This window comes from Sceloporus occidentalis, unplaced genomic scaffold, assembly GCF_023333645.1.
Source record: "Sceloporus occidentalis isolate IW3139 unplaced genomic scaffold, rSceOcc1.0.p SCAF_49, whole genome shotgun sequence".
NCBI lineage: Eukaryota > Metazoa > Chordata > Lepidosauria > Squamata > Phrynosomatidae > Sceloporus > Sceloporus occidentalis.
Genome location: NW_028317029.1, coordinates 2,664,977 through 2,690,584, shown reverse-complemented (window position 1 = coordinate 2,690,584; position 25,608 = coordinate 2,664,977). Strand labels below are relative to the sequence as shown.

Genomic DNA, 25,608 nt, shown 5'->3' with positions numbered 1-25,608 from the left:
TTTTCAGGCAAATTTCAAAATGATTGTTTATTTAAAAATGTCACAATTTATCTGACGCTTACCTAACAGATCACGTATGTTCCATAAACAAAAACTTTTCTTTAAAAAATTAATAGAATATTCTTACGATTTATACATAAACAGTAGTCCTAGCAAGGCATAAAAATGACAAAATACTTACTCCTATCAGCTTTCAAAGGAACATTTTATCGGAATCAATATGACATATTAATGTAAAATATGTGAAATGTAAAATTGTAGCCAGAATGAAAAACGTTGATCCACATTGCTCAAATGAAGAAATTACTCAATGGTCACTATTAGACTCTGAAATAAATTTATCTTACTCCTTAAGAGGTTAGTGGTCCATATGTTATACATGTGAGTGAATTTTAGGATCAATACAACAGTGGCTGTATACAATAGACATACACTATCATGACTACAGCTCCAGCTTACAGTTGATGGCTATATGTTCCCTATTTGTGTCTCCAATACCACAAGGTTAACCATTATATAGGCACTGCTATAGCCAATGTTTAACAAAATAAATCTATACCATAAGTTATGGGGAAGTATTTTATGTTGGTCACTTGCAAACACAACTATTTGGTGTAGCTGGTAGATAGATCTTTGTACATACAATTATACAGGTTTAATCCACAATTGGAACATTCTAAAATAGAACACTGCGTGGCCAATGAAACATTTCTTTTATCTCTCCCTTTTCTCTCTCTCTCTCTCTCTCTCCCCTTTCAACCTTTCTCCTTGTCTCTTATTATCTCTTAACTTTCTCTTTATCTCATCTCTTCCTTTTCTACTTCTCTCCTTTCTTCATCTCTCCTCATCTCTAAGTCTCTCCCCATTATTTTTCATTCAATGACATCATATCCAGTGAAACAGAGGTCTGTAGGACCAGACCTCGCACTCCCTTCATTTTGAGCTGGTTAGAGGGATATCCATGATCTCCCCAACTGGTCATGCTCCTCCAGTGGTAGGCAATCCAGTCCACCTATAGAGCGAGTTCGTAAGATGGTGGACACCACAAATTGTGGTAGTTGCCACCAAATTGGACCCCCCCAGGAATGGCTGGACACAGGGCAGCTGCCCCTTTTGCTCCGCATTGAAGACTGCTCTGCTCTCAGCTATCATATGCATTAGCTGGAGTGTCCCTTTAAAAGTAAAACCGCTAGGTATGGTATCTACTCTTTAAAAGGAACCTTGTCCCAAAAAACATTCATTGAACACAGGATGACCACATGTCCCTTTTAACAAGATAAAAGAAAATGTACTATGCAGAGTAATGGTTTTAATAAAGCCTTTAAGTTCCTGTAACAAAACCTTTTTATCTTGGCCTGTTTGTTTTTCTAATTATCAGATTTTGGATATATTTGGGCACTTTTTGGATCAAATTAGCTGATAAGTTGATTTTCCATATAAAAAGTATAATTCACTAGTTAGAAGACTGTGTACTGAACTTTTTTAGCTCTGATCCAAAAAAACACTTTTTCATTTTTATTTTTTTTTGCTTTCTTGCAGCTGTAAATGTTGAAATGGCTGAGCCAGTAATCAACCCATCTGTGCGAATGCAATGAAATACCTAAAACTAACTCTCTAGCTACCACAGCTTGCAATTCCAGAACTGCTGATCTAGAACAAGTACTGTCCTGCTATCAAGATTGTTTTACAAAAATGCATTTCTCCACAGTAAGTTAAAACGGTATAAATCCATGTATATTCAACATATTAGACAACAAAAGAAGGGATTCCTTACAGTAAGGCCAATAAGGATATAGAATTCACTGCCAGGTGGTGCTACTAAATACAATGGATGCCTTCAAAAAGGGTCTGAATATTTTTTTTAGAAAAGCAGAACATACAAGGCTATAATTGATATTATAAAGATTAATATTTTAGAGCTTCTTGATCCAAGGAAATTTTTTTTAAAAAGCTTCATTGGGTTTTTTGCCCATTTTGTGGATGAAAAACAGGAAGATAGGTAGAAGGGTTGAACTTGATGGTCCTTTTTTTTAACCTAAATTACTATGTTATTATGTAATTACTATGTTACTATAATATGGAAGGCCATAAACAGAGTGATCAGCAATACCAGATTAAGGAGCTTTGGAGCAATTTTACAGGAAGGGCCCCTTCTCTATATTTATTTCTTGCCTTTAGCAGGCTCTTTTTTCCCTTTTGTTCTCTGTTTTCTGCCTCTTGCATCTTTTTTCCTTCTGTTCTATTCTTTCCTCCCTCTTTGGCTATTTCTTTTGTCCTATCTCTATTTTGTACCTCACTTGCTGGCATCTTTTCCTCACTTTCCTTTTTTTCTTTTATCTAACGTGCCTGCCTTTTACATTATTCATCCTCTTTCTAACTTCTGTTCTGCCCCCCCACATATGCACACACATATGCAGTATACACATATATATATATATACACACATATATATATATACACACATATATATATATATATATATATATATATATATACCATTACATGCGTTATGGTGGGTAAAGGTGATGGAAAACCCTTCCACTTAAAATTAAGGGGGTAGTAGAAGCATTATTACACACTCATCTACAGACACCAGATTTTCAAGGGATCCGTGTATAAAGTGGATATAGAGGCAAAAGAGGATTATTGTTGACCTTATTTGCATTCGCCTACCCAGAATCCCTTGTGGTTGTGGCAGCACCATGAGATTTCTGAGGGAAAAACAAGGCTTCTGGCTTGTCTGGTGGCTTTAGATGAGTGTTTAATAATACTTCTACTACACACATATAGATATATATATACACACACGCACACACACATAGAAATACATACATAAGCACACATACATACATATACAGATGAATGCTAGGGCCCCAGCGTTTTGTGGGGCTCTAGCAATTGCCCCGGAGGTCAGATTAAACATTTAAAGGGGAAATGTACACTTAAAATGAAAGAAAATATATGGCACTACTCACTTGTTGCTATCTGCAGTAATTATATATATATATATTTATATATATTTTCTTTTCTCAGTCATAAAAATCTAATAAAAATAATACATAAAAAAAATCCTGCAATGACATATATGCTGTAGGAGCTTTGAGTGAAGAATTGCTACTCCTAAGATCGATTAGAAAATGAAAAATTTCTGTTTCATGTCTTCCTGGAAACTAAATTACAATTCAGGCCACACTATGATTAACTACATTGGAAAAAAGAAAGGAGGACTCATCCTGTTTGAGTAATGTGTCCTCAGCAATAGGAATAATTTGAGTGTTTTTTGAAGAAAAGGAAAAAAAAGAAGGGGTCGCTTCACAAATATTCCTCATTACAAAATGATTGGCTTGATTTCTGTTTCCTGTTACATTGTTATACTTTTTAATTCCTTCGGCGGAGCATTCGATCATGTCAGGATACGTTGCAAGCCATTTAAGATTTTCTCAATCCAGCTGTGCTGTTAATTTAATTCTAAGGTCATTCTGAGGCTTAATAAAAAAAACCACATTTGTATTTAAGCAAAAAAATAATGTCTTAAATCAGAGTTAGACAGTGTCATATATTTATATATATATATATATATATATATATATATATATATCTATATATATATATATATCAGAGGCGTATATAGGGTATGGCAGCCATGGCACGTGCCATGGGCGCCATCTCAAGGGGGGCGCCGGTGAGCGGCTTTTAAATGCCGCTCACCGGCATATTTTTTTTTTTTGGATGCGGAGGAGAGAGAGGGGCGCCTAGCAACCGCTCGGCGCCCCTCATTCTCCTCCACGAGCCCTCTACCCCCATCCCGGTGCCGGCATTTCATGCAGAGCGCCGCAATATGCCGGCATATTGCGGCGCTCTGCATGAAATGCCGGCACCAGCGAGTGGCTTTTAAACACTGATGCGGAGGAGATAGAGGGGTGCCGAGCGGTTGCTAGGCGCCCCTCTATCTCCTCCGCATCAGTGTTTAAAAGCTGCTCGCTGGTGCCCGCTGCTTCACTGCTGGGCGCCGAAATATGACGTCATATTACGGCGCTCAGCAGTGAAGCAGCGGGCACCAGCGAGCGGTGCAGGAAGACAGCAACATCGTGCTCCCGTCGCTGGACTTCAAGGTGAGAGGGGGTTAAAAAGTGATAAGGCAGGGAGGGAGGGGGTTAAAAAGTGATAAGGCAGGGAGGGAGGGGGTTAAAAAGTGATAAGGCAGGGAGGGAGGGAGGGGGTTAAAAAGTGATAAGGGAGGGAGGGAGGCAGGGAGGGGGTTAAAAAGTGATAAGGAAGGGAGGGGGTTAAAAAGTGATAAGGAAGGGAGGGAGTTAAAAAGTGATAAGGAAGGAAGGGAGGGGGTGGGTTAAAAAGTGATGAGGGAGGGAGGGGGTTAAAAAGTGATAAGGGAGGGGGGTAGATATAAGTAAAGAGTGTGCATTAATGTGTGGATGCATTGAGTGAATGAGAGAGAGCATGAGTTAATGTGTGGATGAGTTGTCTGAATGAGGGCGAGCATGAGTTAATGTGTGGATGCATTGAGTGAATGAGGGAGAGCATGAGTTAATGTGTGGATGAGTTGTCTGAATTAAAGTGTGAATTAGTGAGTGACTGTAAAAGTGTTTGTGTATCATAGATGTATAATTGTGGAAGGGCAAAGATGGCACTAGCAGGAGGTTTGAGCCTTGGGGACCGAGATGGCACAGGCAGGGTGGATATGGGACAAAGATAGCACTGGCCGGACTGTTTGGGGACAAAGTTGACTTGTGGTGGGCTATTTGGGGACAAAGATGGCAAATCTTATGTGTGTAATCTGGGTGCTGGTCAGGTTCTATGTGGGCAGTGTGGACGCCAGGGCTGGCTTTGCGGTGTGCAACCTGTGATCTATGCCTGTAATTTAGGGGGTTTTAAATATACCTTTAATGCCGTGTTTTTATGTGAATTCCAATTGATCTTTACCTGCAAAGCTGGGTTTTTGTGTTATTCTGTAGATCCATATCTGCTATGCTATGTTTCCATACATTATTTATGTGTACCTGCAAATACTGGGTTAATATGTCTTATTCAGTTGATCTATACCTGCGATGCTACGTTTCATATATTATTATTGAATACCTGCAAATACAGGACTTGTATGTCTGATTCTGTTTATTTGATATATACCTTCAGTGCTGAGATCACAAGTGAATTTCAATTGATCTGGGTTTGCGTGTTGATCTATACCTGCTATCGGCAGCAGGGACTAATATATATATATATATATATATATATATAGGCAGCAGGGGCTAGTAAATGGGTTTTTATTTGGACAGGGGCGCAATTTCAGTGCTTGCCATAGGCGCTATTTTCAGTAGATACGCCTCTGATATATATATATATATCTATATATATACACATACATACTCCGGTTTAGATTTACAATAGAATATTATATAATTTACATTTAATTACTGTGTAAGACTTTAGAATTACATTCTCTGACTTTTATTGTGTCTTTTTATCCTTCCCTGTAATCAGCCTTTCCAGAATAAAATGTCTTGCATATATAATTTTAATTTCTATATTTAATTCTGAAAGGAGTTGCTGTTTTTTTTTTTAACCTGACATCATCAGAGTCAAGAAAATTCTATTTTTTTCCAATAAAGAATGGTTTAAAATGGTGAATCAGGGGAGCAGTTGAGATGATGGAAATAGAGAAAGAGGAACATACATGGAACAAAAAAAGAGAAGACACCCAAATGAATTAACCAATTCAAATGAATAGAAAATAAAAGAATCATTTGGCCAAATAAAGTCTTCTTAATTTTCAGCAATACAATAGCATAGTCCAAGGGGGCGATCAAAAGGGTGATCACTGATTTAACAATAGGGACGTTTATTTCAAAGGAGGAAAAAAGTTAGAACATGAGGTCATAATCTAAGACTAGAGGTTCATATGATTAGTAATGTAAAAGTTTTAAAGCAGGGGTGGTAGATAAGTGAAATGCTTCCCACCTGAAGATTAATACAATACATGAATATATGAGATAGGAATAAAGAAATCCTGAATCTGTGAAGAGAACAAGCACTGATTAATATTTGAATCTTTACAGCAGGAAAAAGATCAGATGGTTGCCGTCAATGTCTTTGTAACATCATAACGGTGCAGTTAAAACTATGAAGTTTCAGTAGAATTTTGTTTTCATCATTAAGTTGGAGATGAGGAGAATGGGCCACTAAGCAGAACACAAAATAGAAAAGGGAGCAGATTGGGGCTGGATTAGTGCAGACTCAGCACAAGAAATAAAGATAAATAGTACAGGCAATGGCAGGCAGTGACGGCAAAGAACGAGCATCAGGCCGGTGGTTGAAAAGAAACCAGTAATAGATATAAAACATAATGTGGAATATATAAAATTGGGAATCACGAACAGGGCAGAATGAACTGAAGTCAGATAATAAGGCTAGGGTGTATGAATGTATAAAGACTTTAATCAGTTCCCTAAGGTATAAGGGATGTGTTCTCCCAGAGCAATGATGTTTAACTAGATTATATATGTCCCTGAGCTTGTCTGAAAATCCATTGGCTTGGAGCCATTATGATAAATGCGCTCTACAGGCGTCTTTAAAATGCATGCGTACCCAGAGCAACCCCACACAGAACATTTTAAAGGCCCGTGCTACCTGAACCATTGATTACAGAAATTGTAGGCGATCAATATTTTGTGCCAACAAAACTGCAAGTAAATGATTCTGTCAAGAGAAAATAGGTGGAGAATATATTATAATTTGTTAGTACTGTTCCCTACTTATTACATCACATTAAATCACTATATGCAAATAATCTCTGCATTGTAGGGCAGCTCATTTGCATATGGTGCCGCTCGGTGTGTCACCAATGAGACGCAGGTCAAGTAGATTTATATATTTATTGGTGTTGCATGTTATGTGACAGAATCTGTTTAACCACTTCATAGCAATCTATCTATCTATCTATCTATCTATCTATCTATCTATCTATCAGCCTTTATAGTAAACAAGCAAGGTACGAGTGGTTTTATACTCCAGTTTATATTTGAGCTGAATCATGTTGTTTAGTTACACACAATGCTACTTGCCTTCTTGCTGTGCTCACACTGTACGGCTGCTAATCCCTTAAATCAGGTTAATTACAATATGGTGTGTTTGGTGAGAGAAGAAGCCTACATACACAGATGTAACTATTGCAGTCTTTTTACACGTGACACCTAAAGGGTAGGGATACTGCTAATCTTTATAAAGCAATTATTATTTCGCTTGCCACAACACACATCTTGCCGTTCGTGCAATGAGCAAGTAACTGCAAAGTCAAAGATAGTCAATGCATGACATCAACCTATGCAAGAAAATTACAAAAATTGACAAGAGTTTTTAATGTTGATAAATGCAAACTTACGCACTTGGGACAGAAAATTAAAGCAAAATATAGTATTGGGGTGCTGTTCTGTCAGAGTAAACAAAAAAACTGGGCAGTCATAGTTTCTGAGGTAAGCAGGCAATGCAATAAAGCATCTGAGAAAGCATGGGTGTGGGAAGGTGCTGGGTTGTATAGCTAGGGGTATTTACAGCTTTACAGATCTCTGGACAGACCTCACCTAGAGTCTTGTCTCCAGAAGGACATTGACATTCTGGAGACGGTTCAGATGATGAGTACAAAAATGGTGAAAGAAATGCTGTGTTTCCACAATTCTGTTAGTTCCGAGTATTATACCTATTTACCATGTCTCTCCATCTACCATTTGTTTCAATGTGACAAATGCTATTTGTGTTTTTTATTCAGTTGTAGGTGCAACTTATGGGAACTTGTAGTATGCAAATATTAAAAACAGTATGGGAAAAGAAAAATATTCATAAAACATTAATAACCAATATCCAAACAGGTAATAATGTAGAAAAAGTGAGCTTGGGCACCAGGGGGCTCTTCGTGTTCGTCTTCGTGCTCGTCTTCGGGGGGAAAAAAATCTTCGTATTCCGCGAATATTCGCCCGTTCCCGTCTTCTCTTCGGGCGAATATTCGTGGACATTCTTCGTGTTCGGTTTTTCTTCGTTTCCCCCGGTTAAGGGGTTAATACGGGGTTAACGCAGCTCTGGCGCCAGGAGTTTAAATGTACGTATGAGCAACTCTATTGGTCGTCAGCAGGGGGCTCATCTGCCATTGGTTGATGGCAGACGAGCCCCCTGCAGGCGACCAATAGGCTCATTCGCACTGCCCTATAACCCGTGACGGCGAACCTGCGGATTTCCACTTCCGGGAACTGTCGCGATGCCGCGAAGACAAGGTAAGTAAGAAGGGGGGAGAATGGTAGACGAAGACGATCACGAAGATCTTTGTGGTGTGTGTCTTCGTCTTCGCCTACGTTTTACCGCCGCTGTCTTCTCTTCGGCGTGTCTTCGGAACGAACACGAAAACGCACTCTTCGTGTTCGTTTTCATGTTCGCCCAAAGACGAATGCACAAGTCTACTAATTAGTATAGTTTGAGAAGAGAGAGTAGATGTAATGAAGACATTTAAACATGTTACGTTTACTATTGGGTCGTAGTTTGGGGAGAAAACCCTGTATAGATTACAGCAGCCTTTCTTTATTTTCTTTTTTTTATTGCTGAACTATGGTTGTGTCCTCCTGAGTTTTGTATATTAAATAGACACATTTAAATGCGTAGAGGGATTTAACAAAGTGCAAGATGGATGTTTGTTTCAAAAGGAGAAGAAATGTTAGGACAAGAGGTCATCATCTAAAACTAGAGGATCAGAGGCTTAGATGTAAATGAATGAATAAAGCTGTCCGGAATATAAAGACAAGACAAAGGAGTAAACACGATTTGAGGAAATATATTTTTATATTTCACCTGGAGGCTCCAGAAAAGAGAGCGGATTACCAGGCCTATGGGTCAGTGTGTTCAATCTCCATATGTCGGCTATGCCTAGGTTTCCCCTACTCGTGGACACTTTTAAGACTATTTAGGACCAGCCACAGTCCCTTTATCTCAGCCATGCCCTCTCCTATGAGGACCAGGAGAGAGAGAGCCCCTGGGGCTAGCCTTGGGAAACTGTGGATGCCAGAGAAAAAGAAAAATATAACTTTGGGAAAAAAAACACCAGCCATAGACTTATTTTTTTAAATGTTGGATTCAGGGATGGCCCTAGGATTTCTGTTCTGTATAGAGCCCTTATTGAACTGTTTCCAGAGCTCTCTTCTACATGCACCCCATGGCATCGCCCCGTACCAGCTTCTGGCTTTCCCGCATGGTAGGGCTGGCCCTGTTTGGATTCAGTTATGAAGATGTGGCACTCGCTCTTTAAATGAATACTACAAATTCTTTATGTTAGGATATTTTTATTCAAGGTTGCTCTGAGATGATTAAATCCTGACTTTCTAGCTTTAATTAGGCTGGAAAATTGCATACATCTGTGGTTTCGGAGCCCTTGTCAGCCTAGTAGATTCAATCACATGGATGCCGGTGTCCTGCAGACATCAGACAATTGATTTTTGCAGGATTCTGCTCTGATTTTGCTTCGGGGACATGAGATATGTTCATTCATTTGTTAGTCAGTTTGCCTATGCCTCATTGGGATGAAGGTTTTACACAGCCTTTGCACAAAACAAACGCGAAGAGATTTTTTTGTTAACAAATATGTTTTTTTAACACATATATCTGTTTGGTGAACGCATGAGCAGTGCACATGGGCTGAATAAGCCTGCAGAACAGGTATATTTACATGCTGAAAATTAAATAATTGTGTGATGATTAATACAATGAAAATAATGACAGCAGAATCACACATATAGATAGATAGATAGATAGATAGATAGATGATATGTGTATAATATATATATATATATATATATATACTGATAGCATAAACACAAACATATATATATATATATATATATATATATATATATATATATATATATCCATACATGCATACATACACACGTTTATACCAGACACATTTTGAAGGGGTTAACAGAAAGAGTATCCAGTATTTCCCATGTTCTGAATACTAAATACCGAATATTTTCTAAATCTGTAAAAGAATGATCACACTCGTATACTGCTACTGTGAATCTGAACATGTCTTGTATTCTTTATCTAATGCAGTCAATATAGGATTTATCCAATACCATGCTTGGAAGGGGTTAATAATGCATTCATTCATATGTATAGATATGTAATCCAGATGATCCTCTTCTACTTTCTCATTTCCTCCTCCACCCTCTAATAGATTGTAAGCTCACAAGAGCAGTTTTGTTCCAGTATGTTATAACATCAGTTAATTTTATTATCATTTTAGATTGTGCTTGTTGAATATTTATACCATTTCCTATTGTAAAAGCGCTATGTACTATCTCCCACTCGCCCCTCTTAAGGATAGACAGTCTCCTTTTTGAACCCAAACCCCTGTGCCCCAATTCCCTCCCCTGTTGTCCCTCTTTTGCAGACGCTCAGAATGTTTGCTGGGTATTAACGGATCACAATGTTCTACAGCTCTGAAGGTCACAATAATGTATATAGAAAAGGATAATCAGACGGTATACGGCGTTAGTGTATTAGCGTAGCTGACCCGCTGCTCTGAAAAGTGATCCAGTCCTGCAGCGAAACCCCTTCATTGCCATATGGTCAAGAAACACATCGATCGGCTATGTAATTGGCCAATTAAGCACCTGTCACTCAAAAACATGTACGTCATCAGAGTGATGAGTTCATTTTAACCTTGAGCTCTGCTGGTTTTTGTATTTCTTTCATATTTCTGTTATTCGGTACACAGTAAGTGCCTTCTTAGTACTATTTCCCCTCCTTTTTCTATTTCACTCTCGGCCTCCTCCCTCTATTTCTGTTTATCTAGATATATGATTAGATAATTTATCTATATATTTAGTTATATGAGGGTGGCAAATATACAAATACCCTGCTGCAAATAATAGCGAAAAGTGAAATATAGCTTATAAAATCGGTGTTTGACATATCAGTCTTCTTTTACTACCATAAAATATTGGGTATATTATACACTTGTACTTAGTACTGATAGTAATGTATAGGAATACGTTTATAAGCAGACGGTTATTCCACTTAAAGACAGAAATAAAGAATTATTATTGTTACTATTTTATTTATTAAGCACTAACGTATTTATTCGTCAGCCCTGTATCTTTGGTCTGTATATTATAACCACCCATTAAATAATTCCGTACATAACAGAGATACACTTAAACATGCAGATACAAGAGGCGAAGACCCTGCCCACCATGAGCTTACCATCTAGCCCAGGGGTGTCCAAACTGCGGCCCTCCAGCTGCTGCAGGACTACATCGTCCATACTCCTCAGCCAGCCCCTTAGCTGAAAGAGCATTATGGGAGATGTAATCCTGCAGCAGCTGGAGGGCCGCAGGTTGGACAGCCATGATCTAGCCTTATGGCACTCTCATACAAAGTTCCTTGCAAGAACGGTGGGCCTGTGAGAGCCCTGCTTTAGTATAACCTTTGACGCACAATGGGAGACAAGGCTAAGGACCAGTGGCACATTGTAGCCAAGGCTGACTAGGCCCAGGGCTAGGGCGGCAGCACCTATTGGACAGTCAAGCTTCCTGTAATGCCAATATGCGATGGACTGACTGGGGAGATCACTGATCTCCCCAACCGGCTCATTAACATTATGGAGGGCTGTCGTCCATAGTTTCCTTCTTCGTGATATGGCGTGATATCCCAACGCCCAACAGAAAGGACTAGGTTAGGCAAAGGGCAACGCCAAAGGTAAATACACCACTGCCAAGGTCCTAATAAGGTTGGGGGGATTACATACGGTCAGAATGGTCGGACTAGGTGACTGGTGGTTCTTATCTGCCTTTGCGTTCTGTTTTTCTGCATTCCAATCTTTTCCGTGCAGAACATCTCTGCTTTCCACCCTCCCCCACTTCTGATTTTCTCCATTGCTTAAAGGCATTGTACTGCAAGAACCAAGCCACATGATGTTGGATGAGAGGCTGCTCCCCGCCGTGCACATTGTTCTGCGCTATTAAAGGGGCATTGTGCTTTTGTGATCTTATCAAAGTGACAAAACTCTATTAGAATAAGTGTCTGCTAGCACAAAAAAAGCTTATGCGAGAAATAGAGCTTAACACTGTAGCCTCTTACTTTCCACCCAAAGAACGTCATGGTAAATTTCCTAGTAGGTCACATTTATTCATCAGAATTTGTAAGCAAGGCTATAATTCCTATACAAATCACACCATTATTTGATCATTTTGACTCCACCGAAAATAATTTCATTTCTGCCAAAGAATTTTCATATATGTCTCAAATTAAAATTGTTAAATTTAATGATTTTAATTGCTGTTCCTATTTTTTTTATCTTTTCAGCACAAAAAATGTGTGCAAAGCGGTATGTAATTTTTCTCAATGTCGTATCGTTTTCGGGAACTATGACTCCTATTATACTCAGCCATTCTGATAAATCCTAATTGCGGAGAAACACAATACCTTCGTTCTGACTTTTGTGGACTGTTACTCCCAGTAGTACCGTAGGCTTTAAAATAGATAGGAATCCTCTTACATTTCCGCTCAGAGGACCTCACGGGAGTTGTAATTCTTAGTAGCTAGAGAACAAGACGTTGCCTCTACATCGGGGTGTGCAAAACTACCCTCAGTAGGGCTGTTTAGAACAGTGTAATAAACGCGCTACCATAGAAGAAGATTAAGCCGCTCAGTAGGGCCCCAGTGGTCTAAGGGGGGCCATTGGAGCATTAAAGCGAAAATACTTATTTAAGTTCTTTAGTACAAATTAGTGGTAATCACATCCTCAGTTTACGTATCGTTCCTGTTCTTCTTAATACTTGTATAAGAGATGGGACCCCGGTAAAACTTTTTGATTAGGGCACCCCAAAAATCTAGAACCGTCCAATAATGAATGTTTTTCTTTACTGCAGGGAACAATCTGATGCAGATAATATATTTCTTAATAGTTTGTTAATTAGTATATAATACAAGTGTGTAAATTTAGGCAATTTGTTGCTAATTCTTCTTTAGTAAATACTTTGGTACGGGGCTTTGAGTTACTGTATCTCCTGCGTTCATATCCACAGCTCCAACTAGCAGCAAGTTTCAGCACCACGGACAACTACAAAAAAAGAATCTGCTGGAAAGACTCCTATCCTAATCAGTCCTTGGTCTCGTCTTACATTCAGGGTAGCTTTATGCCTATTCCACGCGTGTTTAAATTCCTTCAGTATTCTAGCCTTTACCACTTCTGCTGGGAGGCTGTTCCTCTTAGTCATATACTTCAAATCAGTGGCCAGGGCGTCAAGTTGGCATACTATGTGATTCTGACTATATATTTGCATTATTACGTGATTTTAAGTGATATTAGATGATTGTTCTCAAAATCAGGCATAAAGGACAACCAAAAAAACATGAGTTTAGGGATTACTAAATTATATATATTAATAGTGACATCAAGAAAATCAGAAAAATACATTGAAAGGTCTTCAGCTTTATGATTTTTTGAATGAATTGGTTAGTTTTGTTACTACTGGTCATATAATACTGTTTTATGTATTGTAGAATGAAACAATACATACCAAGAACTCAGAGAAAATAATAATCATGTTAACAAGCAAACTAGACCTACAGACTAAAATAAACTGTTAAGAGCCTTTTAATTCTATCATTAGGCCCTGCCGACCCCTCTAGAACCCACTGGTTTCAAGATATCTCCGTCTAGGTGAACGTTACACCCCGAGGTAGGAACAGAATTAGAGCCATTAAAACCCTGGGGTTTTTTCCTGGGGTAAAAAAGTTGAAATCCTATTTGGTGATAAGTCTTATCTTAGATTCCAGATAGCCATACGCCTATCCTATGAATGTTTAAATCCTCACAGTTTAAACCTCTAGAACTTACGCTGGTAGGATGTTCCACTTATCTACTACCTTCTTAGTGAAGTAACAGTTCCTTACATTACTAAGCCTGTAGCCCTCTGGTTTAAGACCAAGGCTGCTCCCTCTTTAATTGTTCCAGTGTCACCCCCTCTCTCTTTTCTTCTCTAAACTATACATGCCTAGAAGAACACATATCTTGATTTACCAATTTTAGGATTTTTTAACTAGTTGAAATTATTTTTTTTTAACTATACAGTAAGAAGGATCTCGCAACATTCTCCTGAGAGAAGCACAGAGCTGGACCTGCAGAATACATAGCGTGCGAGCGGAAATATTTCATCTCCCTGTAACTCCTCTGCTACAATTGCTATTGTAATAGATCCTAAAATTCACAATAAAAGTGAATGTTGGTCATCTTCAGCTCAGTTAAACATAAATCCTTTTATAAACATGTCTTTGAAAAATGTATTTTTTTAGCTCATAGTATAAAGATAAAACAGGAGAAATACGTCCCGCAATGGAATACAGGAACGCTCTATAACAATACAACCATAAAATCACTCCACCTGATTCTTTAGAAGGGATCCTTAATAACCAAAGAAGTTGAAACCACATGGGAGTAGGGCTGGGCTGCCGATGACAAGGTGGTCATGGCACTTTAAGGCTGGCGGCCTAATGACATAAGTGCAGCCGACAGCTGGTTTTGACAAGCCACACGGTATGTTTTATGGTTACATAATGTGCACCGGGGCATATCCAGCCAGGTCAGGTGGACGTAAGATGCTCTCGGCATTTATCGGATGTGCCAAACGGCCAGTCCACGCCTACATGGAAGCCTTATTTTTACACCAACCTTGAATCATTTTTTTCATTAACATTTATACATTTTGTTCTTCTTAATAACCAAAGAAGTTGAAACCACTTGGGAGTAGGGCTGGACTGGCGATGACAAGGTGGCCCTGGAACTTTAAGGCCGACGTCCACCGAATGACATAAGTTAATCCGACAGCTGGATAAGACAGCCACACGTTATGTTTTATGGTCACATAATGTGCACCGGGGCATATCCATCCAGTGACTGCAGCACCTGATCTACCCCTGGAGCAGGAGGTCCGGTGGAGGTAAGATGCTCTCGGCATTTGTCCAATGTGCCAAACGACCAGTTCATGCCTATATGGAAGCCTTATTTTTCTACCAACCTTGAATCATTTTTTCATTAATATTTATACATGTTGTTCTTCTTTAGTTCCACTAATTTTAAGTACTAATTTTTATGTACTCCAAGCATGCTTTGCCTATATTTTCTTAGGAATACGTTTTGAGTAGATAAACCCCAATCAATTGGCCTTCAACCATTTAAGTATTAACTTCGGGTTTCATAAAAGATTCTTAGAATATCTGGATTCCGTATGATCTGGAAAACCTTGCAATAGGAAGAGAAGAAGATGAACGACTTGAGATTCCAAACCGAAACATATACCTTCATGGATGGTACTTGACGCTTCTGTCTAGAATTCCAATTCGCAATACGTTGACCAGTACTTAATTTGTTATTGATTTTACCACTAAACACAACCAATCAATGCTTTTCATAAAGGATTAGTTCCCACGGGACATATAATATTAGTGCAAATGAATATTCTTGTGCTTGATAGCTCTGCGGAGTGAAATCCGTTTTAAATTATTCATGGCCTCTAATGGCTGTCAGTGACTAAAGAAAACTTATGTACTGTGGGTTTCTTTTTGCTGACTACAAGTCTTCAATTTTTCTTGGGAAACACCTAACATCTGTTACATTATATGGATTTTTCGGTATTGCGCTCCCATATATACTTCAACTCCCATCAATCTTAGGCAGAGGACATATGCCAGGGGTTATAAAAAGAATCCCTGGACTGCCATTACAAAAACGTATATTGGTATGCGCTTATACTGGTGTACAAGAATACTGCAAAATGTGAGAAAATTGAACAACTTCCATCAAATTAAAAATTAAATAATTTCCACCAAACGTTACTTTTCAGTTACAAATATAAAAAAAATGCATAAAAAAAGTACTCAGAAAGTACTTTAATATGCATAATTCTTTGGAAAACCAAAGAATTGGGACATTTAGGTTTAACCTCAAGGTTTAACCCCTTAATGACAAAGTCCGTATATGTACGGGCTCAAAATGTATTGTTTTCATTGGGTTTAGGGACCGCCCATGTCCCAGAGAGGACGCTTAAATGTCCCAGGATGTTTTTCCAAAGAATTATGCATATTAAAGTACTTTCTGAGTACTTTATTATGCATTTTTTTAAGTATGTAATCAAAATAAAATACCTACCTTAGGTAGAAGCTGCAGCTCCCCTTCTCCTCTGACATTTTCACCACTGGCAGGAAAGCACTCCAACTGAGATCAATGGGAATGCTTTCTGCGCATGGACACGGAGGGGGGGGGTTGGAGATGACTAGCAGAAAGTGTATATCACGGCTGAACACATATCTTGCCTCAAAAATAGCTAGGGAGTGGGCAAAAGGGCAAATGCATATGGGGCAATTCCGCAGGATCCTTCATGCATTTGTAAATTTAAAGGGACCTCACAGCTGCCGAATGCATTAAAGTGAATGTGATGGCTGGAGGATCCCTTTAAGGTACAAACAAAAAAGTGGTGCCAACCCCATGTCAACTAATGTTATGTTCATAGTGATTGCATCACACCACTTTTAACCCTGGATCCCAACAGACTTAATATTTATATACTGTATGTATATAGATATATATATATATATATATATATATATATATATATATATATATATACGGTATATATATATATATATATATATATATATATATATATATATATATATATATATATATATACACATCTTTTTAATAGCAATTAGACACACATTTGGAAATGCGGTGGGATTAACAAGATGCTGTGAAAGTACAAAGAGCCAGTCAGTTATCTTCTGGTCCTACTGTATGAAACACATTGTTCTGGGACCTCTGTCAATACCCTAAAGCCAGCACTTGAGTGATAAAGCCTTTTCTGTAACGTAAGCAAATAACGATGCAAGCAGAGCCAGAGGCAGATTTATAAGTACATGCAGAACAAGCAGAAGAAGAGCCTGCTGGCCCAACGCACAATCTGCATGGGTCATATATATAGACAGGAGGTGCTGGCGTGGCATAGAACCCATTTATCATGCCGCTCTTCCATTCGAATGCTGTTAGAACGCTTTGAGACGTGAAATTTGGGCGCTGTGATTTGGGCGCTTTGGTGATAGGACCCCGCCCTTACGAAAAATTACTGTAGTTTTTTCTGAAGTAATACTGCAGTTTTTTGGACATGAAAAAACTGCAATACTGCACTTTTACTGCAGTATTACTGCACATTTACTGCACTTTTTTTTTTATACTGCAAACCTAGAGTTGTACTTCAAAGTACTGTAGCTTTATTGCATTTGTACTTCCGTACAAAAATAACTGCAGTACAACTGCAGTGAAGTACAAATGCAGTAAAAGTGCAGTAAATGTGAAGTAATACTGCAGTAAAAGTGCAGTATTGCAGTTTTTTCATGTCCAAAAAACTGCAGTATTACTTCAGAAAAACGGCAGTATTTTTTTGTAAGGGGCCATTTCAAACTCTGCACCAGAATCACTTTTTTATATGTCACTTCCTTTATGTCACTTCCTCTCATAAAAGTCCAACCTCAGAGCTTCAAAGGGCATCACAAACAGGTCATACCAACTACAACCAACACCTGTTTTAAGCAACATCTTCTCGCTTTATGCCCTAAAATAGTAGCTTATACTTTTTTATTACCCTGTTGTTTTAAGTCTTTTAAGGCTTAAACTTCATAATAACCCAATAATTGTCATAAACGTACTTTTCATTCGGTGAGGGACGCTACCCTATAAGCAAGAAGCAATTGCCCAGGGTCTTCATTGGCCTAACGCGCCCCTTAGAAGTTTAAGGAGAGAGCCCTATACAAGACTGACATAGATTCCTCTATCACTGTAATACAATCATATTTAAAATGTGCCACCATAAATACTCTGTTCCTTTTATGTAGAATTGTTCTATTTATTACTCACGCCAAAGATAGGGCACCAAAAAGTGTTTTCACTTAAGAACCCCAAAAACCTAGAGCGGCCCCTGAACTTCGCCATTCTTATTTTTTGTGATATATTCTCCTAAATTTAATTCATCATACCGGTGATGAATGGCTAGCCGAATTAAATAATTTCTTTAAAATTACCATCACTATTATTGATGCAATACACATTTTTTGTGCTTGTATAGTAAATGATCCTATAATGATCCTATAGTGAAATACTCAGAAATTGCCTTATTGCATATAGAAATAAAAAAAATAGTTTAAATCCTTTCCTTTATCAAGGTCGCCATTAATTACCCTATATTTAATACAGTGAAGGGAATGTAGAGGTGTATGGGATATCCATAAGGCTATCCTGAATACAGCAGGAAAAAATGGCGACTCTAGATGGGCCAAATGGTTCTTATCTGCTGTCACATTAGATGACTCCATAGTTAAAGAAAAAAAATAAAATTATATATATATATATATATTATCAAATAATTTTTTTAGGAGACTGACACATGTAATTAACTCATTCTGTCCTATATTTTCTAGTAAAATGTATTTATTTGAATGCATGGGGTTAGGGGGGCCTCTGGATGATACATCTGTCTCTTGTGCCTTGGGTGCTGTGGATATGTAGATCAAATAACAGAAGGGATTTTTTCGGCGCATTCACTGTGCGGAAAAATGTGCGTATTCAGATGCTCAGGAAATTATAAAATGATTATTAATAATACTAATAATAATAATTTTTACAATATGCTGCACTGCACACCCTGTTAATGTCTCAATGCGCTGTAATGTTTCCAGGTGGTGTCCTTTGTGAAACCAAGTATATCAGATTCTAACTTGCTTTGGCATCAATGTATGGATACATAGAGACACGTTCGGAGGATGTATGCATTACGTGATGATAACAGACATTTACAACCCAGAATTTAAGAGCGGGGCAGCCTTAAGTGACATCAGCAGATCAAGCTCCAGAGTCAACCTACTTAGAAAAATAACCTTCCGCATCACTGCTTCTGTAATTTCTCTACCATTGAGTAGCTACCAAACCAAATGCCTGCCAAAAACGTGGCGTATATTAATATTTCTCCTAAAGTGAATCTAATGCAGCTTGTTCATCGTCGTCCTCCGGTACAATGCGCTAATCTTTGAGACATTGTAATTCTTGTAATTCAGAATAAAAAAAGGTACATTTTCTATTTATATTATAAATATGATTAGCAACGATATGTATGATATATAAGGAAAGACCCAATCAGAACATATGCGGCAATACGGTTTTAAAGTATACATTCCAGATCGTGGTATTATATAGCATATTCTGCGTGCGATTGGTTAGCAGAGGAAATCATTGTTAACAACGTTCTAAAATGAATGGCCTTCTCTCGCATGGGTGCACAGATTTTCTTATAATCAGCAGATTTTGGCAAATTCCATTGGTTCATTTAAAAGGATGGATGGGATGAGCGATTAAGGGTGAAAGATGAGTTAACTATGTGTAGGGTATAATTGCTGATCTGTTCACGTGTGTGTGTGTGTGTGTGTGTGTGCGACGTTTCCACTAGAGACATAATTCCGTCTAGTCAGTGGGTGAGAATGGATATCTGTTTTATAATGTCACCTCTCCGGACCCCTTTCTTTCCAAAATCACCCCCCCACACAGTCTGTTTGTGCCTACATCGCATTACCGAGGAAATGTCATATTTGATTAGTCAGCACGGTGAAAGCGAGAGGATTTTGTAAGTATTTGTCCCGTAGCTTATTTTCCTTTTATTCTTAGGACATGTGAAAGGCGAATGGGTATTCCCATGCAATGATGTTGCTAGAACATACCAGCTGTTTTGCCATTAACCCCTTAATGACAAAGCCCGTACTCAAAATACATTGTTTTCAATGGGTTTAGGGACCCCCCATTGTCCTTAAGGGGTTAAAACAGAACTTTTCCAAATTACTTTGCCTTCATACTTACAGGCATTGGTCACGGCAAAGCTGTTGGCTGTTTCTATGTTGTCCACATGGGGAACCAAATTAAAAAGTGCTTCTGACTCGTTGGGGCTGGTGTTATGAAGAAAAATTGCTAATCGAAAAGCGGTGTATTCCTGATCTGTATTTCGGATGAAAAGCCCACCTAGAAATGCAAAAAAAAAAAAAAAGGAGCAGGGAGACAAAGTCAGATTTATTTAAATACAGATGGAACCTATGATCTCAAGCAGGGGCATTCAAGGCTTCCTTTATCCTACTGCCTTAACGCTTTGAATGCTGTAGAGATGTGGAAAGCTCCCTGCGGCATTCAAATGGTTAAAGACATTTGACATTATAGCAAACAGCAAACTGGATTTGTCGTTAAATCCTCTTAATTTATGTTATACTTCTACCCAGCACAGGGATATGCAGCCCCTGACTGCAATGGACCAAGACTCCAACACAGTTATAGGCAAATTTTGCCACCAGGGCTGCATTGGACTCTAACTCTCAAAATGCTCAGCCAGCCCAAAAAAATAAAAAGAATGGAAGTGATGGCAGCTATAGTCCACGAGAGCCGGGGAGCCACAGGATGCCTAGCGTTGTACTGGTAAGATACTAACATACATGATCGGTCACATGCTATGAATCAAGATGTCCATTGATTGTTTTATTATGTTTTAATAACATATCTTGACACTTTTATGCCCAGTCTAATCACTTTGACCTCTCGGAGCGTCTCTTTTTCCCATAAATATTAAAACACTTATCACGCAGATATTTGCAATCAGGAATAGTGTTGATGCATTTGTTGTGAATCTGATTTACAACTCGCTCACTCCGTCTAGATTCGGAAGAAATGATTATGGGAATGGAATTAACTTCCGCACTCGGTCTGAATGAAGGCAGCTTCCCCATTATACATGGAGGAATCAGCTTGCTCTCAGAATCTTATTAACACCCCCCCCCCCTCGGAAATACAGTGGATAAACGATGCAGTACTGAGCTGGAAAGAATAAATAGACGCGCCTGGAGAATAAAAAATAGAACTGAGGAACAAGCCTTCCAAAAAATAGTAAACCTCAGTCCAACTTTCCAAGCCGACTAGAGATGTTACAGAGATAGAGAGCTTGACGGCAGAGCAACGAGTGCTACTGCAGCATCCACACAACCTTATACGCCTAGCATCTAATGCAGCACCAGCCTGGCCTGACTCATAAGGGGTTAACTGCCCTTAGGGGCTTGAGTGATTTTAACCATTTCAACTACAGTGACGGGTTACGGCTCCGTTCAGACATGGAAAATCATTGGGTGCTGTGGAACCTTTCGTTGAGCTAAAAGTGTCAACCACCTCCTTACCATTCAGAAAGAGCAGAGATGAATCTGTCAGCTGAGAGGTTCTGCAGCAGCTTAGATAATCCAGTTCCTAACATATGCACCGAGCGAGTGAATGGTGATTTTATGAATGGCAGGTTGCCCTGGTGCAGTGCAAAGAATTCATCTCCCTACGAGAACTTCTTTATCAATGAGACACCTGCAGCTGTTGCGGTACTACCCATTTCTCAAGTTTCGGATGCATTTAATGAGTTAGCCCCTGTACCCCAAACTAAACCCCTGTGTATTAAACAAGTTTGGTTCATCGGAGATCATATGACTTTGACATCTGTCCACGCCGGTCTTACCTATCTGAACGCTGCTAGGAAAGGCACCCATCGCAATCCCACAGAAGCCAGAGAATAACAAGACAAGCTGTTGGCAAATAATCCGCATCTTCTCTTTTCTCTTTCTCTCTTGCTCTCTCTCTCTCTCTCTCTCCTCTCTCTTAGATGCTGCCGAGAAGCATCAAGGCTGAAACCACAAACACAGAAAGAAAGCCAGTAGCTGGGAGTCTAGAAATCCATCCTGAGTATGATATTTCCCGCAGTCTCCATAGCCCCGGGAGAGCTGATGTCCGGCTGGAAATGTTGCACATGCAAGATGGTGGTGGAGGGAGCGTCTAGTGGCTACACTGAGAGATGAGACATGCGCTATCTCCCTCTCCCCCCATCTCATACAAAAGCAATGCTCCCCCCCTCCTTTATGGCTTTCCTACCACTTCTCTTCCCCTGTATCCAGTCTTGCCTGAGCTTCTGTCACTCTGGTTTGGGTACCAAGGACGTGAATGCCTGCACTGCTGACGGTGTGGGAGGTTGGGCTGCTTTACAAAGAACTAATCATTCTCAGCCCGTTAAGCAGTGGGGCTTTCAGGCAGACGGGTCTGGATCTCTCTGCTTCATCTATAACAGCAGCAGCGATGTAGACAGAGCCACTGCAGCAAACCTCTCCCTGCTCAACGGGTGGGGGGGGAGCTAGCCCGGCGAGGATGGAGAGGAGGGTTAGACAAGGTCAACCGTTTCATCCTCTTAATATACCCAAATATGACTGATTTGTCAAAGGGGGTTGCTTGTAAACGAGACTGGCGATTAAACGGTGAAGACATCACGCTCGTTCTAACTTCACTATTTGGGACATTAAAATGTCTTCATGGAACATGATATTGCGTTTCAAACATACAAATAAATCCACAAGGGAATAATTCCTTCCCAATCTTTAAATCCTGTTTTTAGCAAACATGGCTTATGTTTATTCTGATTTTTTTTTTCTGTTTTCTCTAAATGTTGTAATGTAGGGGAATTGGACGCACAAAATGTTAATTTGATGATCATACTGTCACTAAAAGTGTAAGTCGATGGAAGATGGGTTTATAGCTACAAGCAGTAGTTGTAGCTGTGAGGTTAGTTTGGGACAAGAGGTGGACTAAAAGCCGCACAGAAACTGTCGTGGAAAAATTGTGCGCCCCTGGGTTGATAGTTAAGTCACGTGACATGGCATTTATCTCATGATATTTACATCATGACCTGTGTTATGTTCACATGTTCTACCAACCCTTTGCTTGGAACCCTGGAAAACCTCCCTAGAACTCACATCCAATGTACGTTGAGGCCTGACAGATTCCCGACCACTAAATTCCGCAAGAAGTTCTGCAGAAGATGATTTATTCTTTATTAATTCTGGATTCTGTTAAGCAATGTAATGCTGACCCTGTCCTGTAAAGCTCCCCACCCCAGTGTCATAGACCTAGCAGACTCTTCAATATAGAAAAGTTGAAGTAATATCCACCCAACATCATACGGAATCAAAAAGTCAACAAAAAGTTCTGCACGATCTTTGAATTTGTACTTTATTGAAATTGAACTTGTCGCCAAAAATACAATCTAAATTATTATTTTTTTTGAGGTATCAAAGTGATCGGAATAAAAAATAAAAATAGGAAGTTATATCACATTTTTTTCAAAATTCCAGAATACCAAGAACGTAATCTTTCATAGAGCTTGATTTGGTTGTTAGAGAGGGTGGGATTTTACTAAAAAGATTTCAAAGAATTTATATATTCAAAGTTGACACAATACGATCCCCACGTGATAAAATATGGAATTCCGATTTGTATAATTAGTTATGGAGGGGCGCATAAGAGGTTAAAAGAGTGTAGGAATGAATCGTTAAGAAAGATGAATATCAGGGATTAAATATATTAATTTAATTTCTTCTTACAATAAAATAAAAATTATCGTAGTTTGTGCTGAAAATTTATGAAATCGAAAATCAAAACCATGAGAAGCAGACATCAAAGGGTTAATTTTTAAGAGTTAGCCTGAAAAGTCATAGGAATATATTGGTTCATCAGGATTAAGACATCAATATGGGTTAAGTGCTAGACAGGGCCGGCCCGACAATGGAGCCAAGTGGGGCAACCGCTCCAGGCGGCACTTTTGAAGGGGCGGCACTTTGCCGCCCCGAGCCCTTTTTTTTTTTTTTTTTAAAAGCGAAAGAGAGAAAGGGGCGCCGAGTGGTTTTCGCTTACCAAGCTGTCAGTACCCGCTCGGCGCCCCTCTCTCTCTCCTCTGCGGCGAGTCTCCTTGTTCGGTCTCGGTGCCGGCTTGTAATGCTGAGTGCTGGAAGATTTCCGACAGGGAGACTCGCCGCAGGACTGCTGAAAGGTAAGTACAAGGGGGGGGGCGGAGGGAGAGGAAGGGTAGATAATGGGGGGGCGGCAGGGACGGAGGGAGAGGAAGGGTAAAGGGTAGATAAGGGGGGGGGCGGCATTTTAAAATTCGCCCCAGGCGGCATTTTGCCTTGGGCCGGCCCTGGTGCTAGATATGGTTAGGTGATACTTAAATATAAAGAACAAGTGCTGTGTACAAGCTAAATGTAATGCTGATGTGTTCAGTTCTTGTTGTGCATTAAACATAAGTTGAGAGATTGTTGCTAAAGGCCAATTTTTTTTAATTCGTATGATGTGATTTTGTGAGAAATTTGAAATTAGATTCAATACTGCACAATTAGAAGAAGAAGAGGTCTTTAGATAAGTAGCCACGTTAACCTATTGAGAAGCTGTAAGGGCAAAACACATAGAGACATAGCACAGATATCACTGCATTAAATAAGTACAAACAAGTGTAAGTGTAAAGTACCCAGGTGAGCAAAGCCCTGAACCTAATTAAGCAGAAACATTCATCTATTTATAAAAGGTTTATTTTACAACTACATTAATTTGGCGATTTTGTTCTGTTTTGCAGCAGGTATCACAAAACCTTGAAGCTACAGAAACTTGGGATCGTCGATATATTGATTTTATTTATTATTTGTTTATGATTGGACCCTTTTATACATTTTGTGTACTTTTTAATTTTTGATTGTTTTTTTATGGCAAGATATTTTTGGTATTTATATAGAGCTGGACACTTCTAATATTTTTAACCAAAAATATGGTATTCTATATTTTGTTAAATTCATTATTTTTGGTTATTCATATAAACCACTTGTATTGCTGCTCCAAGTTAAACTTTTTCCCTTTTGTATGAGGCTAGTCTTAGGCTGGAATATAGAATCTTCTTGGCAGATTAGACAGAAAATGTAACAGCAAAACAAAATTGTCATAAGGTATGTGAAAAAATGTTGGCACAATATATACTCGGGAGTTTTCATGTGAGTTTATAATAAAATGCATTAATCTCATAAAATGCCACACAATCTGTGGTTATATTTTTGGCATGGCTTTGAATAAATCAGGACCAGCTCGGGAGAGTTCTTAGGGGGCGCTAGAGCTCCTTAGGGAACAAGGCCCTTTAAAGCTGATACTATTGACATCTATCTTCTGTTAATGCATTACTAGGCTTTTGTATGGTGTTTGCGATGACATCATTAGCGTATTTCCTGTGCTAAAAATATTAAATTCCAGAAAACGTTACCTGGAATAAAATACAACAATTTAAGGGGATTGCCTTTTTAATTTACTGTCCTTGTCTGCGTGAGAACAATCTACTTGCAAAAACATAATATTCAGGGATATAATATTTAAATTATGGGGAAACAGCTTCTTGATCCAAGGAGAAATCTGACTGCCATTCTGGGGTCAAGAAGGATTTTTTCTCCCTAGTTTGTGCAAAATTGGAAAGAGCCACAACTGAGGTTTTTTGCCTTCTTTTGGATCAACAGCAAGAAATAAACAGATATGGGAAAGGCTGAACTTGATGGACGCATGTCTTTTTCAGCCTATTTAACTATGTAACTATGTTTCAGCTGTTATTGGTTCAATGAATGAAGTTTCATTAGAAGTGCTGGATA

General features: G+C 39.0%; 1 protein-coding gene across 9 annotated transcripts in view; it reads right to left on the bottom strand.

The window, feature by feature from the left end:
• LOC149288905 (glutamate receptor 4) overlaps positions 1-21,714 on the bottom strand; it is a 206,348-nt gene extending 184,634 nt beyond the window's left edge. For all 9 annotated transcript variants that reach the window (XM_089491230.1, XM_089491229.1, XM_089491235.1 and 6 more), the window contains exons 1-2: positions 21,627-21,714; positions 19,952-20,110 (exon numbers count right to left, since the gene is read on the bottom strand). In XM_089491230.1, coding sequence (XP_089347356.1) covers positions 19,952-20,110; positions 21,627-21,714 — 247 coding nt within the window. The remainder of the gene's footprint in view (positions 1-19,951; positions 20,111-21,626) is intronic.
• Between the last annotated feature and the right edge of the window lie 3,894 nt (positions 21,715-25,608).